This window comes from Hibiscus syriacus, unplaced genomic scaffold (assembly GCF_006381635.1).
Source record: "Hibiscus syriacus cultivar Baekdansim isolate YM2019G1 unplaced genomic scaffold, ASM638163v2 tig00112737_pilon, whole genome shotgun sequence".
In the NCBI taxonomy this organism is placed as follows: domain Eukaryota; kingdom Viridiplantae; phylum Streptophyta; class Magnoliopsida; order Malvales; family Malvaceae; genus Hibiscus; species Hibiscus syriacus.
The window spans coordinates 635,714-662,406 of record NW_024063391.1 but is presented as its reverse complement, the minus strand read 5'-3'; the positions used below and the strand labels follow the sequence as shown (position 1 = coordinate 662,406).

The 26,693-nt window shown below is 32.3% G+C and overlaps 2 protein-coding genes across 2 annotated transcripts; both read left to right on the top strand.

Moving 5' to 3' along the window:
- The first annotated feature begins 12,728 nt into the window (after window positions 1–12,728).
- LOC120182739 (60S ribosomal protein L35-like) lies at window positions 12,729–14,427 on the top strand. The gene is made up of 4 exons (XM_039187616.1): window positions 12,729–12,810; window positions 12,936–13,071; window positions 13,163–13,319; window positions 14,164–14,427. The coding sequence occupies exons 1-4, from the start codon at window positions 12,807–12,809 to the stop codon at window positions 14,236–14,238; spliced, it is 372 nt and encodes a 123-aa protein (XP_039043547.1). The 5' UTR covers window positions 12,729–12,806; the 3' UTR covers window positions 14,239–14,427.
- LOC120182738 (exocyst complex component EXO70H1-like) lies at window positions 13,358–24,978 on the top strand. Its single transcript, XM_039187615.1, has 2 exons — window positions 13,358–13,368; window positions 23,018–24,978. Exon 2 carries the CDS (start codon window positions 23,040–23,042, stop codon window positions 24,870–24,872), a length of 1,833 nt encoding a protein of 610 aa, XP_039043546.1. The 5' UTR covers window positions 13,358–13,368; window positions 23,018–23,039; the 3' UTR covers window positions 24,873–24,978.
- Window positions 24,979–26,693: the final 1,715 nt, after the last annotated feature.

The following is a 26,693-nucleotide window of genomic DNA, read 5'->3' as shown; positions in this document are numbered from 1 at the left end:
AGAAAATTCCGAAGCCTAGGCTATCCAATTGTACCAAAATGGAACTGAAAATGACTATGGGAAGAGGAGCCAAGGTTGGAAGAGGGTTGGGAAGCCGCCTACAAGGAAATATTAGTCCAGTTTTTCCTGGTATTAAGCGAGACCGTTTTGGTCTGGGATATTACCCGACCTTAAAGGAAAAGTTGAAAAATGTTCAAAAGAGCCAGGAAAGGAGGAAAGCCATGTTAGTCGGGGAAGATATTAAGTGGGAACCCATGAATTTCCCATTGTTGCGTGACACCTTCATATCTGGGGGGGTCATATGTTTCAGGGGAGTCGATCATCAAAAGAGTCTGTTATTGAAAATACCCTGAAGGATTTGGGCATAAATATGATATCAGAGGAAGGAATCGAAGATGGAAGGGCTATGGGCATCTATCCCGCACCACCAGGCTTTGTGCTAAACAATTGGACTGCAGAAGAATTACCTGTAGTTTACAAAACTATTTCAGAGTAATGCACAAAAACTTTCCCTATTGTTTAAACCCTGAGGCAATAGGTGATCTCTTGTAAGGGGTTAATCTATCTATTTTTTTTAAATAAATGATGCATTCCTCTTAATTCACGAAATGGCAAATATCATCATTTCCATTCTTTTATTTATTTATTTATTTATTTCTTTTTTATATATTATTATTTCATTCTATTTTGATATGGGATAGATTCTCCTGTATTTGTATATGAATATATCCTCTCGTTCGTTATTCTTTCAGGACCTCCGATATCAATAGTATGAATGCTGATGAGTCTGACCTGAAGATAGATTTCGAGTTGCCCATATGTCAAGGGGAAATTGAAGGTTATGATAGTAATGAGGGAAGCCACTTATCTTCTGAACTACTAAAAATGGTAGAAAGAGAAGATAAACAAATTCTGCCTCATGAAGAGCCCATTGAGATCTTGAACCTAGGATCAGAAGAGGATAAAAAGGAGATAAAGATTGGCACCATCATATATGCTGAGGGATGACAAAATCTGATTCAGCTGCTTCGAGAGTACAGAGATGTGTTCGCTTGGTCGTATGAGGACATGCCAGGTTAGATACTGAATTAGTGGTACATAAATTGACAATAAAGCCTGAATGTAAACCGGTACAACAAAAGCTCAGAAGGATGCGACCCGAAATGTTACTTAAAATTAAAGAAGAAGTAAAGAAACAATTTGATGTTGGGTTCCTAAAAGTAGCCAAGTATCCGGAATGGGTAGAGAATGTTGTTCCAGTACCAAAAAAAGATGGAAAAGTTCGTATGTGTGTCGACTACAGAGATCTTAATCGGGCCAGTCCGAAAGATAATTTCCCGCTGCCACATATAGACACTCTGGTGGACAATACAGCTGGAAACTTTCTATTTTCATTTATGGATGGGTTTTTATGTTACAATCAAATAAAGATGCATCCAGATGATATGGAAAAAACTATATTTGTCACCATGTGGGGTACGTTCTGTTACAAGGTGATGTCGTTCGGACTAAAGAATGTAGGGGCAACCTATCAAAGGGCCATGGTAACACTATTCCACGACATGATGCACAAGGAAATAGAGGTTTGTGTCGATGATATGATTGTTAAAGCTAAAACGGAGGAAGAACACATCAAGAATCTGAGGAAACTCTTCCAAAGATTAAGGAGCTGCCAGTTAAAACTCAATCCAAGCAAGTGTACCTTCGGGGTAACATCGGGAAAACTCTTGGGGTTTGTAGTAAGCAAAAAAGGGATTGAAGTAGATCCTAACAAGGTCAAAGCTATTCAGAATTTACCACCCCTAAAAACACAAAAAGAAGTTCGAGGATTTCTGGGAAGATTAAACTACATTGCCCGATTTATTTCACAATTAACTGAGAAGTGCGATCCCATTTTTCTCCTTCTCCGTAAAAATAACCCAGGGGTATGGAATGATGATTGCCAGGGAGCTTTTGAAGCAATAAAAGGATATTTGTCGAATGCTCCAGTATTAATGCCACCAATATCCGGTAAACCATTAATCCTCTACTTATCAATCTTTGAGAATTCAATGGGGTGCGTATTAGAGCAGCATGATCAAACTGAGAAAAGAGAAAGAGCAATTTACTACCTCAGCAAAAAGTTTAGTGATTGCGAGACAAGGTACTCACCAATAAAAAAGTTGTGTTGTGCTTTAGTTTGGACTACCCGAAGGCTCAGACAATATATGTTGTATCACTCTACTTGGCTCATATCTAAACTTGATCCTCTGAAATATATAATGGATGTACCTGCTTTATCTGGAAGATTGGCTCGTTGGAAAATCTTATTGTTGGAATTTTATATCCAATATATAAGCCAAAAAGCAGTTAAAGGAAGTGTTGTGGCCGATTTCATTGTAAGTAGGGTTTCTGAAGAGTATGAACCACTGAACTTCGATTTTCCAGACAAAGATTTAATGGTTATTTCAACAGAGAATGCAGTTTCCTTTACTAATGAACAATGGAAGATGAATTTCGATGGTGCCTCTAATGCTTTAGGGCACGAGATTGGGGAAATTCTCATCTCACCTTGTGGAAAACACTATCCTTTCACCAGCCGATTGAATTTTGATTGCACAAATAACATGGCCGAATATGAAGCATGTATTCTGGGTCTGAAAGCTGCCATTGAGCGTAAAGTGAAAATACTCGAAGTGTACGGAGATTCAGCCCTGGTAATTTATCAACTCAGAGGTGAATGGGAAACAAAAGATACGAAGTTGGTGGAATACCGGAAGTTGGTCTTAGAGCTCATTAAAAAATTCAAGAGGGTGATATTTCATTATCTCCCCAGAGAAGAGAATCAAATGGCGGATGCTCTGGCCACTTTGGCAGTAGCTTTCAAAGTCAATGAATATTCAAGCATGATGCCTATTACGATGGAAGCTTATGGGTATCCAGCCCATTGCTATAGCATAGAAGAGGAAGAGGATGTAAATCCCTGGTATTACGATATCCTGCAATATATTAAAAATCAAAGCTACCCTAAGCATTCCATTGAGAATGACAAAAGAACTATTCGAAGAATGGCGGCAGGATATGTGCTTGATGGTGAGGTCTTGTACAAGAAAAGTCATGATCAAGTCTTGTTACGGTGTGTGGATGCCAAAGAAGCCAGAACAATCATTGAAGAGGTGCATGAAGGAGTATGTGGTACCCATGCTAATGAACATGTAATGGCTAAACAAATAATGAGATTTGGATATTATTGGTCAACTCTGGAAACTGATTGTATCAATTTCTCCAGAAAATGTCACAAATTCCGGATTTATGGAGATAAGCTCCACACCCCTCCTCATCCATTACATGTAATGAATGCTCCGTGGCCATTCTTTATGTGGGGCATGGATGTCATTGGGCAAATTTCACCCAAAGCTTCTAATGGCCATCGTTTCATATTTGTGGTAATAGACTATTTCACTAAGTGGGTAGAAGCGGCATCCTATGCAAATGTCACTCAGTCAACAGTTTGCAAGTTCTTGAAGAGAGAAATTATTTGTCGGTATGGGCTACCAGAAAGGATTGTCACTGACAATGCCTTGAATTTAAATAATAAGATGATGGAGTCAGTGTGTAAACAATTCCAAATTAAACATCATAATTCCACCACTTATCGCCCAAAGATGAATGGAGCGGTAGAGGCAGCCAATAAGAACATCAAGAGGCTCATACAGAAAATGACTGAGACTTATAGAGATTGGCATGAGAAGTTACCATTCGCTCTGTTTTCCTATCGAACTTCAGTGAGGACGTCTACTGGGGCAACTCCATTTTCTTTAGTTTATGGTATGGAGGCTGTGTTACCCATCGAGGTTGAGATTCCGTCACTACGACTGCTGTCAGAGGTTAAGTTAGATGAAGCAGAATGGGTGCAAGATAGGTATGATCAATTGAACCTGATTGAGGAAAACAGATTAAAAGCTATTTGTCATGGGCAAATGTACCAGAAACGTATGATAAGGGCACATAATAAAAAGGTTTATCCACGAGAGTTTCAAGAAGGAGACTTGGTGCTAAGAAAGATTTTGTCAATTCAGAAAGACTTTCGAGAAAAATGGATGCCAAATTGGGAATGACCTTATGTGGTAAAGAAGGCCTTTTCTGGAGGAGCTTTGATCCTCACCGAGATGGATGGACCAGAGTTATCTAACCCTGTGAATGCTGATACAGTCAAGAAGTATTTCGCCTGAAAAAATGAATGGAAAAATGAATGGAAAAAATGAAAAAAAAAAAAAAATGAGGAAAAAGGAAAAGAAAAATAAAAGAAGGGTTCAAGATAAAAACATGTAAAGGGCGTCTTGAAACCAGAAAAGGTCTCATGTTGAAAACCCGTAAAGGTTGGCTTGAGAATGGTGTAAATTCAGAATTCGTGCATGGTGGAGGTTCTGAATTAGTTTTGAAAGCTTGATATGATAGTCATGGGTTAGGGTTGGAAATTGAAAAGCTTGGATAACAAGAAAGTAAACGAGACTCAAACGTTGGCTTATGATATCCAACAGTAGGGAATTTGGCAGTACAGGGGGAACTTCACACCCTTACGCATTACCACAATCATCAAGATCCCCTTGACAGAAGCTACACTCAGGTCTTTTTACGGCGTGTCATTTCAAAAGCATTCGTATTATTGATGTCTGAGGACGCCTACTGTGTTTTTTATTATTCCAGTTAAAGTTTGCCATGTATTCATCCAAAAACTCTTTATTTATAAATAAAAAGATGTTTTTAACCACGTTGCAAGCATACTTATTGAAAATAAAAACATGTAGATTAACTCGGGAAACATGAGGTCATTGTGCATTATTGTATAAAAAGTTTTGGAAAATACAGATATTCTAAAGCCGAAAATGGTTTTAGCATAAGGCTTATGCAATGTCATACCACAAGAAGTTAAAGCCTTGGGATATACTTGAATACTCAACAATGTGGGATAACCCAAGAGGTTTTGTCACTGATTAAATAGCGGGTCATGAGAAGCACATGGGTTCAAAGAGTAAAGAGAATCAGAGTCAAGCTCAACCAAAGAGTGTCTATTCAGGGTTATTGATTGAGATGGAATGTTGATTATTTTTCGAGCCCAAATCAAACTGAAGGACAAGGCCGTTAACAAAATAAAATTCTCGTTTAAAAAGAAAATACCTTAAAAATAAATGCATCATTGCACACATTTTAGGCATAAACAGGACCATGACATAAAATTCATAATGATGTGTGTTTGCAGGTTCTCTTAAAAAGGACAAAGATGTAAAGACCCAGCATAGAAATAACCAATTCAAATTTTCATGTTTTGTCGTGGCAAGACAAGCTTCCACAAGAAAAATCTTTTCAAAAAAAAATTATCATCCCAAGACTTTCAGGTATGATGTTTTTGAATCCTCAAACACATACTAACAAATGTTAATGTTTAATTTTCAGGTTCAATCCCAATTCAATGGATCAACTTCTCCAAGATTTGATATTCCCTTCAGAGTAAGTGGAACAAGTCTGCTTCGATTCAATGGATCAACTTCTCCAAGATTTGATATTCCCTTCAGAGTAAGTGGAACAAGTCTGCTTCGATTCAATGGATCAACTTCTCCAAGATTTGATATTCCCTTCAGAGTAAGTGGAACAAGTCTGCTTCGATTCAATGGATCAACTTCTCCAAGATTTGATATTCCCTTCAGAGTAAGTGGAACAAGTCTGATTCGATTCAATGGATCAACTTCTCCAAGATTTGATATTCCCTTCAGAGTAAGTAGAACAAGTCTGCTTCGATTCAATGGATCAACTTCTCCAAGATTTGATATTCCCTTCAGAGTAAGTGGAACAAGTCTGCTTCGATTCAATGGATCAACTTCTCCAAGATTTGATATTCCCTTCAGAGTAAGTGGAACAAGTCTGCTTCGATTCAATGGATCAACTTCTCTAAGATTTGATATTCCCTTCAGAGTAAGTGGAACAAGTCTGCTTTGATTCAATGGACCAACTTCTCCAAGATTTGATATTCCCTTCAGAGTAAGTGGAACAAGTCTGCTTCGATTCAATGGATCAATTTCTCCAAGATTTGATATTCCATTCAGAGTAAGTGGAACAAGTATGCTTTGATTCAATGAATCAACTTTCCCAGATCTGATATTCCCTTAGAGGAAGTGGAACAGATCCCTCTCTTTCAAGATTTGGTATTCCTTGAGTGACAGCGGAACAAGTCTACCTTGATTCAATGAATCAACTTTCCCAGATCTGATATTCCCTTAGAGGAAGTGGAACATATCCCTATTTCAAGATTTGATATTCCCTGAATGACAGCGGAACAAGTCTACCTTGATTCAATAAATCAACTTTCCCAGATATGATATTCCTTCAGAGGAAGCGGAACAGATCCCTCTCTTTCAAGATTTGATATTCCCTGAGCGACAGTGGAACAAGTCTACCCTGATTCAATGGATCAACTTTCCTAGATCTGATATATTCCCTCAGAAGAAGTGGAACAGATCAAATCTCTTTCAAGATTTGATATTTCATAAGTGATAATGGAACAAGTCTACCCTGATTCAATCTACCCTGAAGAACAATAGAGTGGATCAACATCCCCAGATCTGATAATCCCTGAATGATAGCGAAACAGATCCTTTATCATATTTCAAACTATGAAGTTGACTGGACGAAAAATTGATTGTCTCTTCATCTTTGCCCTATTCTTGTTAACACAAGAATGGACAAAGTGGGGCAACTGTCGATACTCGATTTTTCATCCCGTTATTATTATTATTATTATCATTATTATTATTATTTATTAATATTAATATTGCTTTTGTAGGCCATGCAAGTAGCCAATCATCATTTTCTTACATGAGATATTCATACACAGGATTGGTGAAATATCATTTTCATACATCTAGGGGTGGACCACACATGAATATGGCTTTTGCATTATGTCCAAGTGGATTTTCCTTTTCCCATAAGTCAAAAAAAAAATGACAGATTTGGCACCACCACTGAAAACTCCATGCCACGCCATCCATGCTTCCTTATGTTCCATCAAAAGTCAGCAAAACATGCACCAAATCAGCCACCCAAGTAAAAATATTCGACAAACCTTTACCTAAACTTTGAAATAAAAATAAATCCTGGAAATTATGGGATTAAAACATACCTGCTTCAGCACTAATCCGAGGAAGAAGGAAAAAGATGGATTCGAAGCAACCATAAATACGAGGGAGAGTGCAAGACGGAAGGGGGAGGAGCAAACAGAAACAGAAAATTAACCAAAAAAAAGCAAGACATTCGAAGGGCCATCAACAAACAGCAATCAGGGGGGAAGCAATTCATAGGATGTGACCATTCGAACAAGGGAAACAAACAGAGAAGTAATGTAAGGGATTTACCCCTCCATTCAAAATCAATAGAGAAACATTTTCATCCTATTTTTGTTCCATACATAGATCCATAGAAAGCATTTTATTTTTTTTATTCTCATTCGAAAACCATAAAAAAGAACTCAACATCTCAAAGGTATATTAGACATTTTTTATTATTTTAAAATGAAAACAAGTATGAAATGAAGAGAGATTAAAAGGCAAAACTAAAAACTAGAGTGTTTACCTTCGTAGGAATTGGGGCTTGCATGCGTTTGATAGGCTCGGCGTGGGGTGTAGCCATGGTAGTCACCATAATTGTTGTTTGAAGTTTCTGGTTAACAAGAAAAATGAGGGAGAGAGTGGATAAGAAAGGGGGTTGTGCGGCTGATATGGGTTTAGTTTAGAATAAGTTTAGTATTAGGTTTTTTAAATTAAGAGATATATAGTAACTTTAGGGTAAATTAGTTTTTTAGTCCTCTAAGTTTTAGCGCGAATTTGCACTTTAGTCACTCGAAAGGGCTTATTTCGAATTTATCTATTGGTATTTGTCTTGATTTAGTTATTTTCCAAATTTACATTTTAGTTATAATTTTCAGGGTTATTTGATATTAGGGTAATAGTATATTTATTTATAATTCATTTAAGTCATCAAATCAATATTTGCATGTTTATAATTTTGTCTCTTTAGTTTATACTCATTTAATTTTGGTCCCAAGTTAGTGTATTTAATTTTTGCTGAATTTAGACATTTGACCTTTACATTTTTTGCATGTTTCTTTTAAGTCTTATATATGTTTAGAGGTTTATTTCAATTTAATTACATGGAATGTGATAGTTTATGTTTTATAACTTGATTTGTATCTAATCTATGATTTTAATTTTTAAGCTTCACCAAATCTTTCTCCTCGTGTTATGGTTGGTTTATTTGTGATTAATGATAGTGATAAAGTAGGTAAGATTTGTTGTAGTGGTTTATCTACCCATTTATTTTCAACCCTTATGTTTCTTTTTATTTTTTATGACAATCTAGGTGTAAAGGTGATATTACAAAGTTTAAAAATGAATTAAATGGTTCCATAATAGTTTTAGTAAATTATATTTATATTAAGTAAATTTGTTAATTATTTTGTTGTATATATATATATATAAATTAATTAAGAAATATAAATCTTGTTTTCATTTGTTTTAATAAGTTAACGCCGTGAACATTAATTTTTTGTTATATTATTATAATATATTTTTATTTAACCTCAAAGTGGATTATTTTTATTTTGTTAACATTATTTTATATATTTACATTTTCTTTGACATTATTTGTATCATTTTATTAATTAGTAGTGTTATAATTTGCATGATATCCTCACGTGCATAACTCGATATTATTACATAAATTGACTAAGGGTAATATTCTAGCATTTTAATATTGTCGTAAAGTGACTGTCTTAACGGATAAGAAAGTTACTTTCGATAATTTTAAAATGAAAGTCTATCCCATCAAGTGATACCAATTAAATTGAATCCATATTATAAAATTTGGGGATTGAGGAAAAGATCGTATTCTTTTAATTAAATTCATCGAGAAAAGACAGTTAGATCGAATCTATGGTCTCGTCTCTTGATATTTAATTAATTGAATATCCTTGTTCTCATTAAATATTGGTAAATAAATAATTAATCAATTGCTTGATAGTTTTTTTTTTTTACTTTTGCATGAGTTTTAAAGGGTTTTCAAAATAATAATGTTCGATCATAAATAAATAAATATTATTATTTTATCTCTAAAAATTATTTTGGGTGTTATTATTTTGAAATTTAGAATGAAATTTTAATATTTTTTATTTCGATTGGAGTAAGAATCGATTGCTTCAAGGTATGATAGATCATTTCTTCTCGATAGGAAATAATTAAATATTATTATTCTTTCATCCAAAATTTTGAAAAATATTATTTTAGGGGATCATAAATCAAATTAATTTTGAACTTATACATTTTATTACAAAGACAATTAATTAATCGACTAGGTACCGATTTAGGGCACTGTGGGGGTGCTAATCCTTCCCCACGTGTAACAGACTCCCGAAATCATTTTCTGGTAACACAGACCTAAATTTGTTGTTTTAATTAAAATTAATTTTTATTTAAAATGACAAAACGTTTTTGGGTGCCCAATCGCACCTTAATAAAAGATTGGTGGCGACTACTCGAACCGTATTTTTATCATAAAGGAATTTTCAAATTTTCGAAACGAGAGGTTTTTTAATCACATTCATTTTTAATTTAAATTTAATCTAATGAGAATAATTAAAAATTGGTGTGGTTTCCAAAATCTCACACGGAAAAAAACCGTTTCGACAATATATATGTTTGAATGAATATTATTCTAAATATATTTATAAATTACGAATTATAATTTAATTCAAACTCGACCTATAAGATATGTTAGAGTTTGTGATATTTTTTATTGATCTAGACTAAAAAGTTGGTATGATATATTTGATTAAAAAATAAAAAATATTAATTACAAATTTTATTATTTATTAAAATTTTAAATTTGATACTTAACGTTTAATTATAAATATAATAATTTTATTAAACTTAAAAGTAATAATAATATACTATTTATGTTTGAATGAATATTATTCTAAATATATTTATAAATGATATTATATTATTGTATCATCGACAATACTTTGATTTTAAATTATAAAAGAATATATATCTTTATATTATAAAACTTAGTTATTTGTGTAGTATAAAATAAGTTATCTTCGTATTAAATTTAAATAATAATATTTTTTCATATACAAAAGATGAAATTTCTTGTAGTGATTTTAGAAAGTTACCATGAAGCTATGAGAAAGGGTGATAGAGGCTAGGTTGAGACAAGTTACTAGGGTTTCGGAAAACCAATTTGGGTTTATGCCAGACAGGTCTACTACGGAGGCGATTCATCTACTTCGACGACTTATGGAGAAATACAGGGAAAAAATAAAGATCTTCATATGGCGTTCATTGACCTTGAGAAGGCGTATGATAGCGTTCCCCGCGATACGATCTGGAAGACCTTTGAAATGAGACGGATCCCAACTGCTTATATCCGGGCGATTCGTGATATGTACTGTAGATCTACTACATACGTCAGGACTACATTTGGCGACACCGAGGCATTCCCGGTGGAAATTGGACTCCACCAGGGGTCGGCTCTTAGCCCTTACATTTTCTCCTTGATTATGGACGACATCTATTGTGCGACACCACACGGTGTTCCATGGTGTATGCTTTTCGCTGACGACATTGTCCTAGTTGCTGAAACAAAAACTGAGTTGAATAGTCGACTGGCTACCTGGAAGACTGCTTTGGAAGAAAAAGGTCTAAGGATCAATATTGAAAAGACAGAGTATTTATGTTCAAACTTCAGTGGGAACCAAAATGATGAAGATGTAGAAGTATGCATAGAAGGACATGTTCTCCCCTCAAAGGATTATTTCAAGTACCTAGGGTATATGATACATAAAGATGGGGGTATGGGTGATGACGTTACACATCATATAAAGGCGGACTGGCTAAAGTGGAGGGCTGCTACTGGAGTTTTGTGTGACAAGAAGGTGCCTCTAAAACTTAAGGGAAAATTTTATAGAATGGAAATAAGACCAACATTGTTGTATGGATCAGAATGTTGGGCCATCAAGAAGGATTACGTAAGGAGGATGGAGACCGCAGAAATGAGAATGCTTCGATGGACATGTGGTTGGACTCTATGGGACATGACACCAAACTCTGTTATTAGGATGTCCTTGGGGGTGGTGCCTGTATCTGAAAAATTGAGGGAGTGAAGACTACAGTGGTTTGGGCATGTTCTTAGGCGATAACTGTTGGATGCGGTCAGGAGGGTAGAGTCGATTACAGTCGACGGTGCCAGAAGGAGATGACGACCAAGGCGGAAGTGGGAAGACTGCTTGAGATCTGATTTGAAGGATTTAGCCCTTACCGAGGACATGACCTCTGATAGGAAAATATGGAGACTTAAGACCAGGGTAGCCGAGTAGTGCGGGTCACATCCATAGGGTGTATCATCTCTATCTTCTTTTAATGCCTTTGTAGTAATTTCCATATACGTTTCTTTCATTGGAATTTATGAAGGCTTAGAACTAGGATAGCGGAGTAGTGTTGCCTTAGTTTAGGTTTTAACCCATTTTGACTTTATTCCTTCTCGTAGCTTGCTATCGTTAACTTCTGTATATCCTTCTCTTCATGTTTCCTCTTTTTAAATTTTGTCGGGTCTTACGTTTCTGTCTATATGCAGAGATTTTTTTATACAGGGATTTATTTGCAGGGATTACTTCCATTACAGACGCGTATATGAAGAAAGCATATGAAGACTGTTCAACTATGTATTTATTTATTTATTTATTTATTTATTTATTCATTCATATATGCATTGCATTTTATCTTTATTTTTACTTTTTTGACTGTCGGAGGTCTTCCACGGAAGTTGCTCTCAACTTGGAATTGGGGGCAGCCTACTACCCTACCTCCCCATTACCCCATTACATATGAGAATAGGGTTTTGTTGTTGTTGTTTATTTTTTCAAACATATAATAGTTTAACTTGCCTAATGATTTTATTAACAAGAGATGTGATTAGTATATACAAATAATTTAGGATAAAATTGAAATATTGAAAAAGTTTGGGGACCAATTTAGGATGAAGATCATAGGTTGGGGATGAAACTGAAATGTTCAAAAGTTTGAGGACTAATTTAGAATAATAATCATAATTAAGGATGAAATTAAAATGTTTAAAAGCTTAGGGACTATTTTGAAATGAGGGTGATATATTTGGGACATATGATGCAATTAATTCATTAATAATTCATAATTTGATTTAAATAAATTAAAAACCAATTTAATAAATTATTTTAGTATTTTTATATATTTTAACTCAATTATCGAGTTAAAATTAGGTCAATGTTTAGTTTAAATCGGGTTTAGTAAATTCAATTCGGGTTACTTTCAGTTCAAGTAATTTTATCTTCGGTTGCTTTTGGTTCAGGTTACATTTTCAAATTTCAGGTCAAATTTGAATCATCATATTCAAGTCTATTTCATATCTCAATTCGAGTAAATCGATTCAAGTAATCGATCTAGGTCAAATTTGTCAGGTCTAATTAGTGCTAATAAATCTACTTTATGTAACTACCGAATATGGGAGTACAATAAGAAAGCAGAAGGAAGTTTCAGGCTGTTGTATTTGAACAAAATAAAATTGGGCTTTCATAAGCTCAAACCATATCTCAGAGCCCAAAGTCCTCGAGTATTGGCCCCCAAAAGTGAAACCATCCTTTTTCCCGCGTTAGGGTTTTGTTTGCGAACTGATATTTAAAACCCTGAATATCGATTGCACACTCCGGATCTTCTTCACCGCAGAGAGAAAAAAAGGCAGACGCCATGGGTATTGATAACAATACTAATGCAAACACCATTTTTGTTTTCTTCATGATTTAGTTATTTCAATTGTTTGATCATAGTAGTGCTAATCTCTTTTTTACTTTTTTTTATGGTATGTTTGTTTTATAGCAAGGATCAAGGTACACGAGTTAAGGAACAAATCAAAGACAGAGCTTTTGAGCCAGCTCAAGGACTTGAAAGCTGAACTTTCTCTACTTCGTGTAGCCAAGGTCACTGGTGGTGCCCCTAACAAGCTCTCCAAAATGTAACCCAATTCCCTCTTCCTCCACTTATTGATTTTTCATTTTTTTTTCTTTAAGTGTGGGTTTTTGATGCTTTTGACGTTTGGGTTTTAGTAAGGTGGTGAGGCTATCGATTGCACAAGTGTTGACAGTGATATCCCAGAAGCAGAAGGCTGCATTGAGGGAAGCTTATAAGAAGAAAAAGTTTTTGCCTCTTGATCTCCGTCCCAAGAAGACCAGAGCCATTCGCCGCCGCCTTACCAAACACCAGGTTATCTATGGGTCGTTACTTTTTCAATTTTTGTTGTAATTTGTTGTGTGTTTAATTTATTGACATTTCCAGATTCCTTCGTTTTAGTAATGTCGTGTTGATGTGTATGTATGAAAGTGAAATAATCTTGACTGCCACTATCTTTAACTTTTTCCACCTAGTAGCTTCATTTTCCCATCATTCCAGCATGTTGAACTTAATTAAGATGCACCTTTGAACTTTTCTGTTGGCTAGTATTTGGTCCTAAGAAATGCACCTTCGAACATGTTCGGTGACAATTTCTGTTTATAGTTATGTTTATGTTTGGTACATGCAGAACAATGAAGGCTTATAGGATATTCTATTCCTCTATTTCCATACAGAGATTGAACTGTGTCTGTCATTGTGGTGGTTGCTCATATCCTAAGAAAATCGGTGCTTTCTGCTTCTTGATGTAATCAAATCTATTTTGGCTAGTAACCTCTTTTACGACCTTGATCAAGCTAATGAAATCACTAAAGTTATTAAGGGTCCTTGAGTTGACTCACCTACTGCAACATATGAAATAGCATAAGCAGAAAAAACACATAGAAAATGCAATGTTCAAATATTATCTACTGTTGAAGTGGAAAGCTGTTTTATGAATCTTGTCTCTATTTATGTTTAATGCTTGTCCACTTTGGGTTGTAAATGATCTACTTGTTCGTGTTTCATACGAGTTTGTCTATTTCTATTTTTTGCCTTCTAAATCATGTTTTGGATTTTCTTTGCTACATGTTATTACGAGTTAATCATGTCAGCAACATGACTCCGAACTCCAGAATGGTTAATTTGACATTGAGCTCTTGTGTTTTGGTTTATGCAGCAATCTTTGAAAACAGAGAGGGAGAAGAAGAGGGAGATGTACTTTCCAATGAGGAAGTATGCCATTAAGGTGTAAGCTCAAAACTTACATTATGATGGATACCCTTTCTTTGATAGATTCTAAATGCCTACTCAATGATATATTGTTTAACTTTCACTTCATTTTTCTCACTTGATATGAATTATTGGATCTTAGAGAAGAGTTTGATTGAGCCTTTTCTTTTATAATTTTATATAGGGTAAACTATATAAATGATCATTGAAGTATGAGTAAGCTTTTCTTTTTCCTATTAAAGTTTCGAAAGTAACAAAATAATCACTAATGTTATCGAAAAGTTATAAGATGGTCATTGCGTTGTTAAACACCGTCAAGTGACTAAAGGGAATCAAGATCCTCATTTCCACATTGGTTTTGAATTTCGCTCGACTTAAACTGATAGGTTGTTTTGTATAAAGAGCCAAATTGGTTATTATTACTAGAGTGAGTAAAACTCAAATCAATTAAAAAAATCAAAATTTTCTATTTGACTTGACTCGTATCGATTTGGAGTTGTCATAAATTTGAATTCACCCGATAAAATAACAAGTTTAAGTCAAGTTATAAAACACAACTAGAGTAATTTGAATGACTCGAATAGCTTAAAATTTTTAGTAATTAGTGAAATGGTTTTTAAGTGCGAGTCGAATTTCTTGATTTTGTATAATATATGTATATAACCTATGAAAAAATATAATAAAATAATTATATATTGTATATAGTTATAAAAAATTATTTAAATTGTAATAAAATAATACCATAGTATTATAAATACTTATAAATAAATTTAAATAAAAACTTGACTTGAATCTTATGAAGTCGACTCAAAAAATATCCAATTAAGTTTGAGTTATAACATATGATTTATCCATTTAAATAATTAAAAAATCTTTTAATTAACTCGGTCAAATGTTTACCTCTAATTATAACATATTTATTTACAAAAGATAACCGTTGACCAATTTTTTTAATCGGAACCAAACATGTGAATGATGTGCCATTTATTTACATGGATTTCAATAAAATACGAATCTTGGGTTGTGTATTCATTAATTTAAAAGAAAATATTTTATTTCTAAGTTTCTATGAAATTAGTTTGCTCTCAATCTCAAGTCATGGCCCAATTTATTATTTAAAAGTTATCCACTCAACCTTAACAAATTAGTTTGAATTAAGATCTTCTCTTCAACTCTACGAATTCATGTCTTAAAATGAACGGATAGTGTATATATTCACAAATGCATAGAAGAAAATGAAAGGGTAAATTATCTCTAATCTCACTTAATTATGAATTTAGTAACATCCATGCCACTTTTAAAACGGAAACTATAAACACCTTATCCAATTAAAATATTTTTATAAACATATTACTACGTTCAAGAACAGAACCAGGATTTTAATTTGAGGGACAAAATATAATTTTTCTAAAATTAAAGGGGCAATTTCATAGTTATTTCATATGTACTTCAATTTTATAAATAAATTATATGTACAAAAATTTGTCGGTTTTGGGGGAGGGCACATCCCGCCCATATCTTTAATAGTTCCGTCCTTGATTATGTCATTAGATATTCGATGGAATAGTAATGTGGTTCGATATAATAATAATTTTAGTCTTTGTTATTTTCATATAAAATTTAAAATAATTTTTAAGTTTGAAAATTTGGTCCTAGCTTAAAATAATTTAACCCTTTATATTAAGAAATTCTATCATTTTAGTCTTTTTATTGACCCGTAACGTTTCATTTTAGGACACAAATATTCATCTATGAATGAAAATCATTAGTTAATAAATAATTAACACTCTAAAATAGGGTTTTTTAATCATCAAATAAAACGTTGAGGGCTAAAGTGCTCTAGAAAAAAAAAGAATAAGGGTCAAAGTGATTATTTTAATTCTTTTATTTAAACTTTAAAGATTATGTAAAAGTACGAAAAAATAAAACTATTCTTATAATAATTAAATTATTATTTAAAATATATTTTTAATAATTTTTAAATTGAATGGTAATATTATAGAAAATTTAATCAATCATTAAATTTCATTAAATTTAAAAAAAAAATCCATCAATAAATCACACCTATAGGCTGTGTCGTATAATTGAAGTTTTATTGATTTAAATAGCGAAAAACAATAAGTGTATTATATAAATTATTAGGGCTATGGCTTGTTTGACGGTCAAACACCAGTAATGAAATAGTCTAATTTCTTTGGTCTCCTCCCTAAAAACTGATTGCAGTGTTGCTGTTGAAGGCCTGCAAATTTAATTACACATGTATACTTATTAATATAAAATTAAGGACAAATCAATCACACCAAGTCAGCCGATAGCTCAAAATAAATTATATTTGGAAATCAAATGTCATACTTGTATAAAGTTAATATTTTTTTTTGAAAAATAATTAAATCAAAAGATGAGATCAATACTTTATTTCATTAATTGACAGAATCTTACAAATAATTAAACTAAGAAAAAAATTGAAGCATCATATCTTAATTCCATTGGTCATAAAACTATTAAGGCCTTAAAATGCAATTTGATCATATCCCTCCCACCTCCAATTGACTTGGTCCCTAAAAACAAGCAAAAACAATTTCCTTAGGAGTGAAGTTTTGAAAACAAATAATTAAATATTTATTTTAGTATTCAATTAAATTATCAAATTGAGAAATTAAATTAATTAAGTTATGGAATTGGAAAATTTCATCAATTAAGTCTCTAAATTTGAGAAATTAAGTCATGTGACCAAAATTGAATGTTAAGCCTTAATATTTTTCAAGTGTTACTATCACATGACATGATGAGATTCTATCACATAAAATTTTTAAATTTTTAAAGAAAAATATAAATTGATATATTTTAGAAATTCTACTTGATAATACTATTACGTGATATATGATATAAATTGATAAAAAAACTATTAGATTAAACTATCAATATTGATCAAAGGATAGATTGATTAAATTTTTAAGTATAAGAACTTAATTTCGGTAAAAAGTTAAAAGTTTAATTAATATTTTTAAGGTTAGAGAATTTTAAACACACTTAGGGACGTTTAGATCACAAAAAAGATTAATACCAAAAGAGAATAATATTTTCCAGAATCACATTAATATGCTTGGTTCAAAAGCATTTTCACCGGGAGGTAATGAAACATTACCTACAATGTTTCTTTCACCTTGCATTGTCGGGAATCTCATTCTCCCATTTTATGAGGTATTAGACAATTTTCTCCCATTCAGAAAATAATGCCCCTGAAATAATATAATTATTTCAAAATGATCATTCCTTTTGTATATAATTATACAAGTGTAAATCTATTTTGTTTATTTTTTAATGATTTAGGAATTTTTTTTAATACTTATTATATAATAATATGATGCATATAAATAAAAAGTAAAATAAAAATATATCAAAATTTTATTTTATATTGATTATTTTTACGTATGTGTTCGATTCAAATTTTATTTTTGTACATATTTTATTACGTGTATTATTTATTAATTTTCATGAAAGGATTTTATATTATATTTTTTTAATATTTTCTATTAATGTTTTCATATAATATGATATAATATTTCATTTTACAACTCATACTTATAGCATAAATAAAAAGTGTAGCAATTAACACATACTTACATTGGTGTAAGTATGTACATCTCTCAACTTAGAAATAAACATGTACTTATACCAGTGTAAGTATGTACATCTCTCATAAAAATATATATTAATTTATTTGTGTATAAATTTTATTAAAAAAATATTAAAATTAAATATAATTGAAAATATATATTTTCGATGAGCTTTCATGTAAATATTTTGACTTTAATATTGTCAAAGAAAAAATATATCTCAAGGATAATTTAGTAAAATATACATTTTTCCTATCTTATATTCATTCAAACAAACATTGTAATCTTACATTCCTATAAAACAAATCAAACAATGTAATACAACATTCCCATTAATATATCAAGTAATGTAACATTATAGTAATGTCATTCCCAAATGTACTTAATTAAATATATAATAAATTTATTATTTATTTGAAAAATAAATTTTCCTATTAATCCTATGTCATCTTTAAGAGTTGAAAATATGTACTATAAATAACAACTAAATAGCTTTTAAATTGATATTATAGCTAAATAATTATGGGTAAACTATACATTTAATACTTAAACTATCAATTTTGGTCCATTTTAGTACAAACTTTCATTTTTTTTAAAATCATACCTAATATTTAGTTTTTGTTTCATTTTAGTATTCCACTATTAAAAACTTAACGCGATTTGTACCTAAAATATCATTTTTGGTTGGTTTTAATACATAAACTTTTAATTGTTTTTCAAAAATTAACATTAAATTTTGAACAGTAGTACTAAAATGAAACAAAAATTAACCTTTAGGTATGCTTTTGAAAAAATTAAAAGTTTAGGTATTAAAACGGATCAAAACTAATAATTTAGGTACTATATACGTAATTTACCCAATAGTTAAACATGTGTATGTATTTTACTTTGTATTTTCCTTTTTTGATTAATTTAATATGAAAGGAGTTGTTTGCTTTTCATAGCGTCTCAACCTTAACTAACCAAAGAAAGTAATAGATACAAACCATAAGTAACGTTAATCAGATGTGACATCCCTACTGGTTTATATTATTAATAAAACGGATAATTGATAGCAATTTTATAAAATGATGATACCGATTTAATTTTATAAAGTGTACACCATACCAGTGGTCTCTTTTATTTTTGATTTATTCTGTTTTGGTCACTCATTTGAAAAAACATTTTGTTGTGATCACTTATGTTTTTAAGTTATAACATTTTGGTCACTTAAATGTTTATCTTTTGTTAGATTGCTGGCCTGGCACGTTAACAAAAATTGTTAGTTTCTAATTTGATTCCTGAATTTTTGAAAGTTCATTTTCACCCCTTCTCAAACAAAAACAAAAAAATCTAAAAATTCTCCCAAAATTTCTCTTCTTCTATAACCCTCCCTTTGTTGTCAACTTGTCATCATCGTCTGCTGCCATCAGCCCAAATTAATTTGAATTAATGCTCAAATCTAAAATAAGTCAACACCAATTATGTTGTGATTAGTAGTAATTTAAAAATTAAATGAAAACATATTGTAATTAATATCAAAACAATCATCGTATTTACAACAAGAAAATCGTTCCAAATTTAACGTTATCTGGAATACGAAGGAGAAGAAATTTTTTTGGTTTAAAAATTCTAAAATAAAATTCTTGCCTATAAATTAAAGGTGATATACGAAGAAAAACCCTACCTAATTGACTGGAGATCCCAATATATAGGTTTAAAAGGACAACCTAATTGTATAAACCGTGCGTGGCCACTGTAGGGTTTCTTATCCCAAGTTCATTCCTATGATGTAAATAGTGATCAAATTGGTATAGGCTAAGCAAATCTTTTGATGACCATTTTGTGTTTCAATGAGTTGAGCAACATAAGTCACCTATGTGAAAGTAAGTGAGGCTGCTTTAAAGAGACTATCAGACTTAGTTCTTTCAAACTCTTGCAAAACCAGACTATGTTCATGGCTTTAAGGACATACCCATGAGAACTAAAATTCTTGTCAGAAAGGTAGTTGTGTGAAGTATATCATTGTTTACACGCACGTCAAAACAATTCAAGGACATCACGTCTACTAGTTAGCCAGTAAAGTAAATATATTGTTATAAGATAAGGTTCAAAGGAGGACACCTACCTATCCTATGCAACTATCGTTTGTAGGGTCTATCATCGCATTAGGTCAAAAATATTTTTGATAAAATTATCAATTTTATTCATGTGAGAGATTTTTGAAAAAGTTGTGATAAATTAGAAACTTTGAGGTGTATTTTCTTAGGGTAAAGGTGGAGATTTAAATAATGAATTTATTGATTCATATTATACTCCATAAAATCTTTACACGGTATCTTCTATGTTCAAACGATTGAGTGATAAATGAAAAATTGATGCTCAAAGTAGGTATATGTGGATTGTGTTGTGTAAGAAAAATGAAAACTCATATCTTACACTGGTGGGATAACAAGCATGAGAATAATTTATATACATCAACCCACTTGCTAGTTGTTAAATGACATGAGTTGAAATTGTGTCTCACGCAGAGGCGTAAGGGTGCAAATCCAAGCGTGGTGAACCTATCGAGGTTGGGGGTACACCCACATGACGTGAGCGATGCGAATGTCCAGACTGATTAGAAAGATTACTCATTTAGTGAAGTAGTGGAAAAACAAAAATAACATTTATAAATCTATCGAACAAAACATAAAATTGTTCATATTCAAGTGAACATGTATAGAATTTACCTTATTATTTATACAATATCCATTGATTGAGATAACTAGGGGCTCTTTAAAAAATTATTTATCTCATTATTGATTTTTTTATTAGTCTTGAGGGATTATAATGTAGTATTTCATTGGAAAATTATTAATTATTTAATAATGAATGCTTAAACACCCTGCAAACATCATATTTGAACTTGAGACCTCTAGGGATAACAATTATCCCTTTAATAATTGAGATTGCCTGGTCCGTTCTCATTAATAGGTTATCTCATTGTGATTAACTAACTATTAAATATTAAATAATTATTTTTGTAGAATTTGGGATTTGGATTTTGGTTCTTGAAGCGTAGTGGGAACAACAATATAATTAGTACGTATAATTAAGAGAATGCAGGTGCCTTTGCTAGACGCGTAATAGTTGTGAAATGGTTAATGCATTTTGTTAATAAAACATTGGATCGGTCATTTATGCGTGGAATTGGTTTTGGATTAGGTTAATTCGTTGTCGTAAGGTGTTACGTTGTTGAACATCTTCTGGAATATTGTGTTTTGTGGGTGAAAGAGTTGGAATTTAATGGGTCAACTTAAATTCTTGTGGGCAAAACGCACCCTAAGAAAAACAATGGGTCAAATATCATATCCTATTGTCTGTTGCCTCTCATGATATTATGACTTTGATTAATCAAACAGTTTATGAAATCCGACCACTAAAGACCAAGTTAATTTTGCAGACATAAATTGCATGAGCTGGAAGATGATTGGCATTGTAATATTTGTCCGAATTTTGAAATTCTTAAGACTGATATTAGCTGTAAGAAAGACCAATGTTGATTGTTTCAACATGGATTTATCTGTGTTGCATGAACCGAGGCACAAACCCATTGTAAAAGCCGTCACGCTGCATGGATTTGTGGTTTTGTAATAAAGAATAAGAGACAACGGTAAACAAATAGATATAATTGATATATATATATATATATATATATATATATTAATAAATTCTAAATCTAATCGTCGTTCTACTTAAAAGATAGAGGAAAGAGAAATTTTAAGAAAATGAATGAGAACATTCTTAATAAGTTTAAACTCACGACTTAAAAAAATATGAAATAAAAAAATAAACAATTTGATCAATCGACCAAATGTGTTTACTCTCGAAAATGAATATTTTTAAGTTCAATATTCATACAAACGTGAAATGAATATAGATGAGACGATTTTCGTCATTAGTAAGAATGATGGCTTTATTTTGTTTCTTATCGTTTGTAGTTGATGCTAAGGTATTACTAAGGCCAGATGATTTCCAACAAGAAACATGTCATCAAATTTTAAAATTAGACAGCTAAGAATAACGCGAAATCATTAGATTGGCTACAACAAAAGAGATTTACGTGGTAACAAATCTACCAAAGTGGTAAAAAATTAATTTACCGACTTTAGCATTAAATCAAAATATCTACCACATGAAAGAAAAAATATCTTCAAGATTATATATATGGATAGCTTCAAGTATAAATATTCAAACTCCATAGCACTTCATTTGATCGTTTTGGTTTATTTTAACAAGTTATCTGAATGTATTTTCGATGACTTGTAACTTAAAAAAATAAAAGTAACTCTATGATTATAAACAATATAAATTTCCATCTAGTTTCCTAGATCGTTACTACCCTAGAAAATATTAGAAAGGCAAGTTCAAGAATATTTAATTATGGCAGAATGAATCAAAAGTAATTCTTAGAGAACAAGAAAGGCAGGCCATCATAAAAAAAAAGCGGGAGTATTGAGAGTTTTGGTTGATTTTTAGAGGTGAATAAATTTGACTTAATTGAAAAAAAGAGTTAAACTTGATATTAAAAAAATTAATTTGAATTGTAATTTTATAAATTTATTTTGATTCAATTTTTTTTAAATTGAAATTGAGTTATAAAATAGAATTCAAAATTTTTATTAATAAACGGATTGATTTTTAAGTTCGAGTCGAGTCTCTCAATTATACATTATATATATAATTATAAATCACGTGTAAAAATATGAAAAAATATATAGGTATATCATATATGATTATATAAAACTGTTTAAATCAAAATTAAATAGTATCATAATATTATAATTATTTATAATAATATTAAAACAAAAACTTGAAAAAATCAACCTAACTCAAATTTTATAAATTAATTAATTCAAATAACTCAAAATTTTAATTTTACTCGTTGGAATACCTACTGATTTCAATAGTTATCTTATTATGATCAATATTTGGACTTTTTGAAGTGGTCATTGTCAGCCCCTCACGTAATCTCAACAAACTCTACAGTTTGATTTTTTCCAATTCCATCCCACCGCGTGGACTCTTTACCCTCTGTTTATATATACCCATATCCCCCCCTCCCCCCATCTTCACTAACTGCTCTGCACAAGAAATAGTATACAAATTTCACTTCTTTCTTCCTTCGTCTCGTTATATACCTACAAACTCCATTTAACTCAGCCTCTAAATGCTAAGAAACTGAATGAGGTCCATCTTCTTCAAATCCCCATCTCCTACGAGGATGACTCCTCCTCCTTCCCCTCTCCACCACACCTTCTCCGAGTCATTAATGGAGGAAAACATTGAAGTTGCCGACTTTATCATCACCAAATGGGAAACCGATGTTGCTTCCCTTTTCTCCGATAGGGAGGAAGCCAGACAATATTTGGTTTCCATTAAGGGACTTCAAAAGGCCATGCAATTCTTGGTCTTACACCACTCGAATTCGGAGAGACTCGTCCGAGCTCAAAAACTGATGCAAACAGCCATGAAAAGGCTGGAGAAGGAGTTTTACCTGATTTTGAAGTCCAACCGGGCTTATCTTGATCCGGAATCCGTTTCGGCTCACTCGTCCTCAAGACCATCCGTTTCCAAGTCTATATTTTCGGATTTTGAGGAAGAGGAATTTGAAAACGAGTCGACGGACGAGAATGATTCCATATCTGAAGTAGAGAGAGTGTCGTTCGCAGCCATGGCGGATTTGAGGGCTATTGCGGAAGCTATGATATCAGCTGGGTACGCCAAGGAGTGTATCAAAATTTATAAGATTATTCGGAAATCGATCGTCGATGAAGCTCTCTACCATCTCGGAGTTGAACGGGGACTCACTTTTCAGCAGGTTCAGAAGATGGAATGGGAGGTTCTGGAGGTTAAAATAAAGACTTGGTTAAGCGCTGTTAAGATGGCGGTTAAAACCTTGTTTCATGGAGAGAGAATCCTCTGCGATCAAGTGTTCTCCATTTCAAGCCCCCTCAGGGAATCTTGTTTCACGGAGATTTCCAAAGAAGGAGCTTTGGCCCTGTTTGGTTTCCCGGAAAATGTAGCCAATTGCAAGAAAACTCCCGAGAAAATGTTCCGTGTCTTGGATTTATACGAAGCGGTTTCCGATCTTTGGACTGATATTGAATCAATCTTCAGCTTCGAATCAACCTCCGCCGTACGATCAACGGCGGTTAACTCCTTGATCAAACTCGGTGACGCCGTTAGAACGCTGCTAACGGACTTCGAAACGGCGATTCAGAAGGATTCATCCAAGACGACGGTTCCGGGAGGTGGAGTCCACCCCCTAGCACGCTATGTAATGAATTACATAGCTTTCCTCTCCGATTACAGCGGGATCCTCTCCGATATTTTCGCGGATTGGCCGTTCACGATTCCTTCAGCTTTACCGGAATCTTACTTCGGAAGCCCCGACAACGAGGAAAGCATTTCATCGCCGATATCCGTCCGGATAGCCTGGCTTGTACTCGTCATGTTATGTAAACTCGACTCGAAAGCCGTGATGTATAAAGACGCGGCACTTTCTTATTTGTTCTTAGCAAATAATCTCCAATACGTCATCGGTAAAGTCCGTCAATCGAATCTGAATTTCCTCCTCGGCGACGATTGGGTGATCAAGCACGAGCAGAAAGTGAAACAGTACGCTGCGAACTACGAGAGGATCGGATGGAGCAAAGTGCTTGCATCACTGCCGGAGAATCCAACGGCCGAGATTTCAAAGGATCAGGTGAACAATCATTTCAGAAGATTTAATTCCGCTTTCGAAGAAGCTTATATGAAACAGTGTTCTTGGGTCGTACCGGACCCAAAACTCCGAGATCATATCAAAATCTCGTTGGCGAGACGGATCGTACCAATCTACAATGAGTTTTACGAGATTTACGGTGGAGTGGAGGCGAAGAAGGAACTGTGGGTTGAATCACTTGTCAGATACACCCCTGATGATTTGGGAAATTACTGGTCGGATTTGTTCTATGGAAGCAGAACCTCAGGGAGCGTTTCGTCAAGTTCAAGCCGAGGTGGCCGGAGTCATTGAACCGATGTGTTTTGGGGCCGTTGAAAAAATCGCCGGCCATGTAGGAATTTACGCTCGTGGCATTTCGTGGATAATAAGAACAAAGAGGCGTGTATAGTAGACTGATTATTTTGTTCATCACTTTTTAAATTGAAATGTATAATTCTTTGATTAATTAATTAATTTTTATACTTTCCCAGTTGTCTTGTTGTTTATGGCGTTTGCTTTTTTTAGTTTCATGTGTACGTATTTTTTCCTGGTGACGTGAGGGTTTGAATTAATCAACCAATTATTTAAAAGGAAGGTTGTAATTAGCAAGTCGTTGACAACGAAGAAAATGCCAAACAAATGATTGTAGAACAAATCTTCTTTAAGAATATGGAGTAAAAATAAATATTATTTATCGAAATAATAATTAAAATTAATGTGGAATAATATGTATTTTTATTTAAATATAATATTTTTAGAATATTTATAGAACTAACATCTAAAATTAATTATCCATATTCTTTATTTTATTTATAAATATTTTAAGTTAAGCATGTTTTTATTTGCTAAGTATTTTTTTTATTAATTGAGGGTAGTACATAGTAGTATATGTTCAAAGATAATTTTTAATCTTTCGACATTGAACGCTCACATCCCTGACATATATGGTGCTCGAACCCATATCCTCAGAAATAACAACAATTCTTTTTATCACATATGTTACTTGGTTCTTGCATATCATAAGTACCAAGTATGCTACTAGTTATTCTAAATTAGATTTTTTATTTCTAATTAAAAAATTATTTAACCCTAAAATTCTAAATCTCCATTTTTAAAATTATTCACCTTAATATTTAAATTATTTATTTTAATCTTAAATTATTTTAAATTTAGTTGTAATTTTTTAATTTTAAGTTATATTTTTATATTTTATTTTTAGATTATATAATTTAAATTTATAAATTTTATGTTTATTTTATGTATTATAAACTTTTTAGTTTTAATTTTTATGTTTTTCTATAGATTTTTCTAAAAAAACTTAATATAAATTAATAAAATAAAATAAATATTAACATGATACCCGTGACACGAAAATACGGGTTCCCGAGTTTTATGGGTACTCGCCTTACGGGTACCCGCCTCTTACGGGTCGGATCATGGTTCAAATTTTTTTGACCCGAAAGTCTCGAGTACCTGACATTTTGGGTACCCTAAAATTGGGTACTTGGATTTGATCACGCTTACTCCCAACCATTAAAAGTTATAAAACGGTCCCTCGACTATAGGACGTCACTTTATTGAGTTCATCGACCATTAAAAGTTACAAAATGGTCACTCGACTATTCATTTATTCCAAACTCATCATTTTTTAACGAAAAATGATGACAATATGAGCTAGATGTTAACTTATTGATTGAGATATGATAGTCGTTTGAGATTTGTTTATCAAATTTTATCATATCACAATCAACAAATTCACGCTCAACTTAAATTATCGTCATTTTTTAACCATAAAAGTGAGTTTTGAAACATATGAATAGTCATATAATCATTTTGTGATTTTTGATAGTCGGGGGAACTCAACAAAATAATCTCTTATAGTTAAGAGATCATTTTATAATTTTTAACATTCTAGAAACTTAATAAAACAACACCCTATATTCGATGGACCATTTATGTACTTTACCCTTGAAAATAATTTTCTCTCCGTTATTTGTTTTCACTTTTATTTTTAATTGCTCACCTAATACTTATAAATAGAGGCCTATATCTAGAATGATACATGGATTCCTGATCCTTTATGCGACTATGCCGTGTTTCCTACATTCACTTTGTAAGAATATTGGAATGACA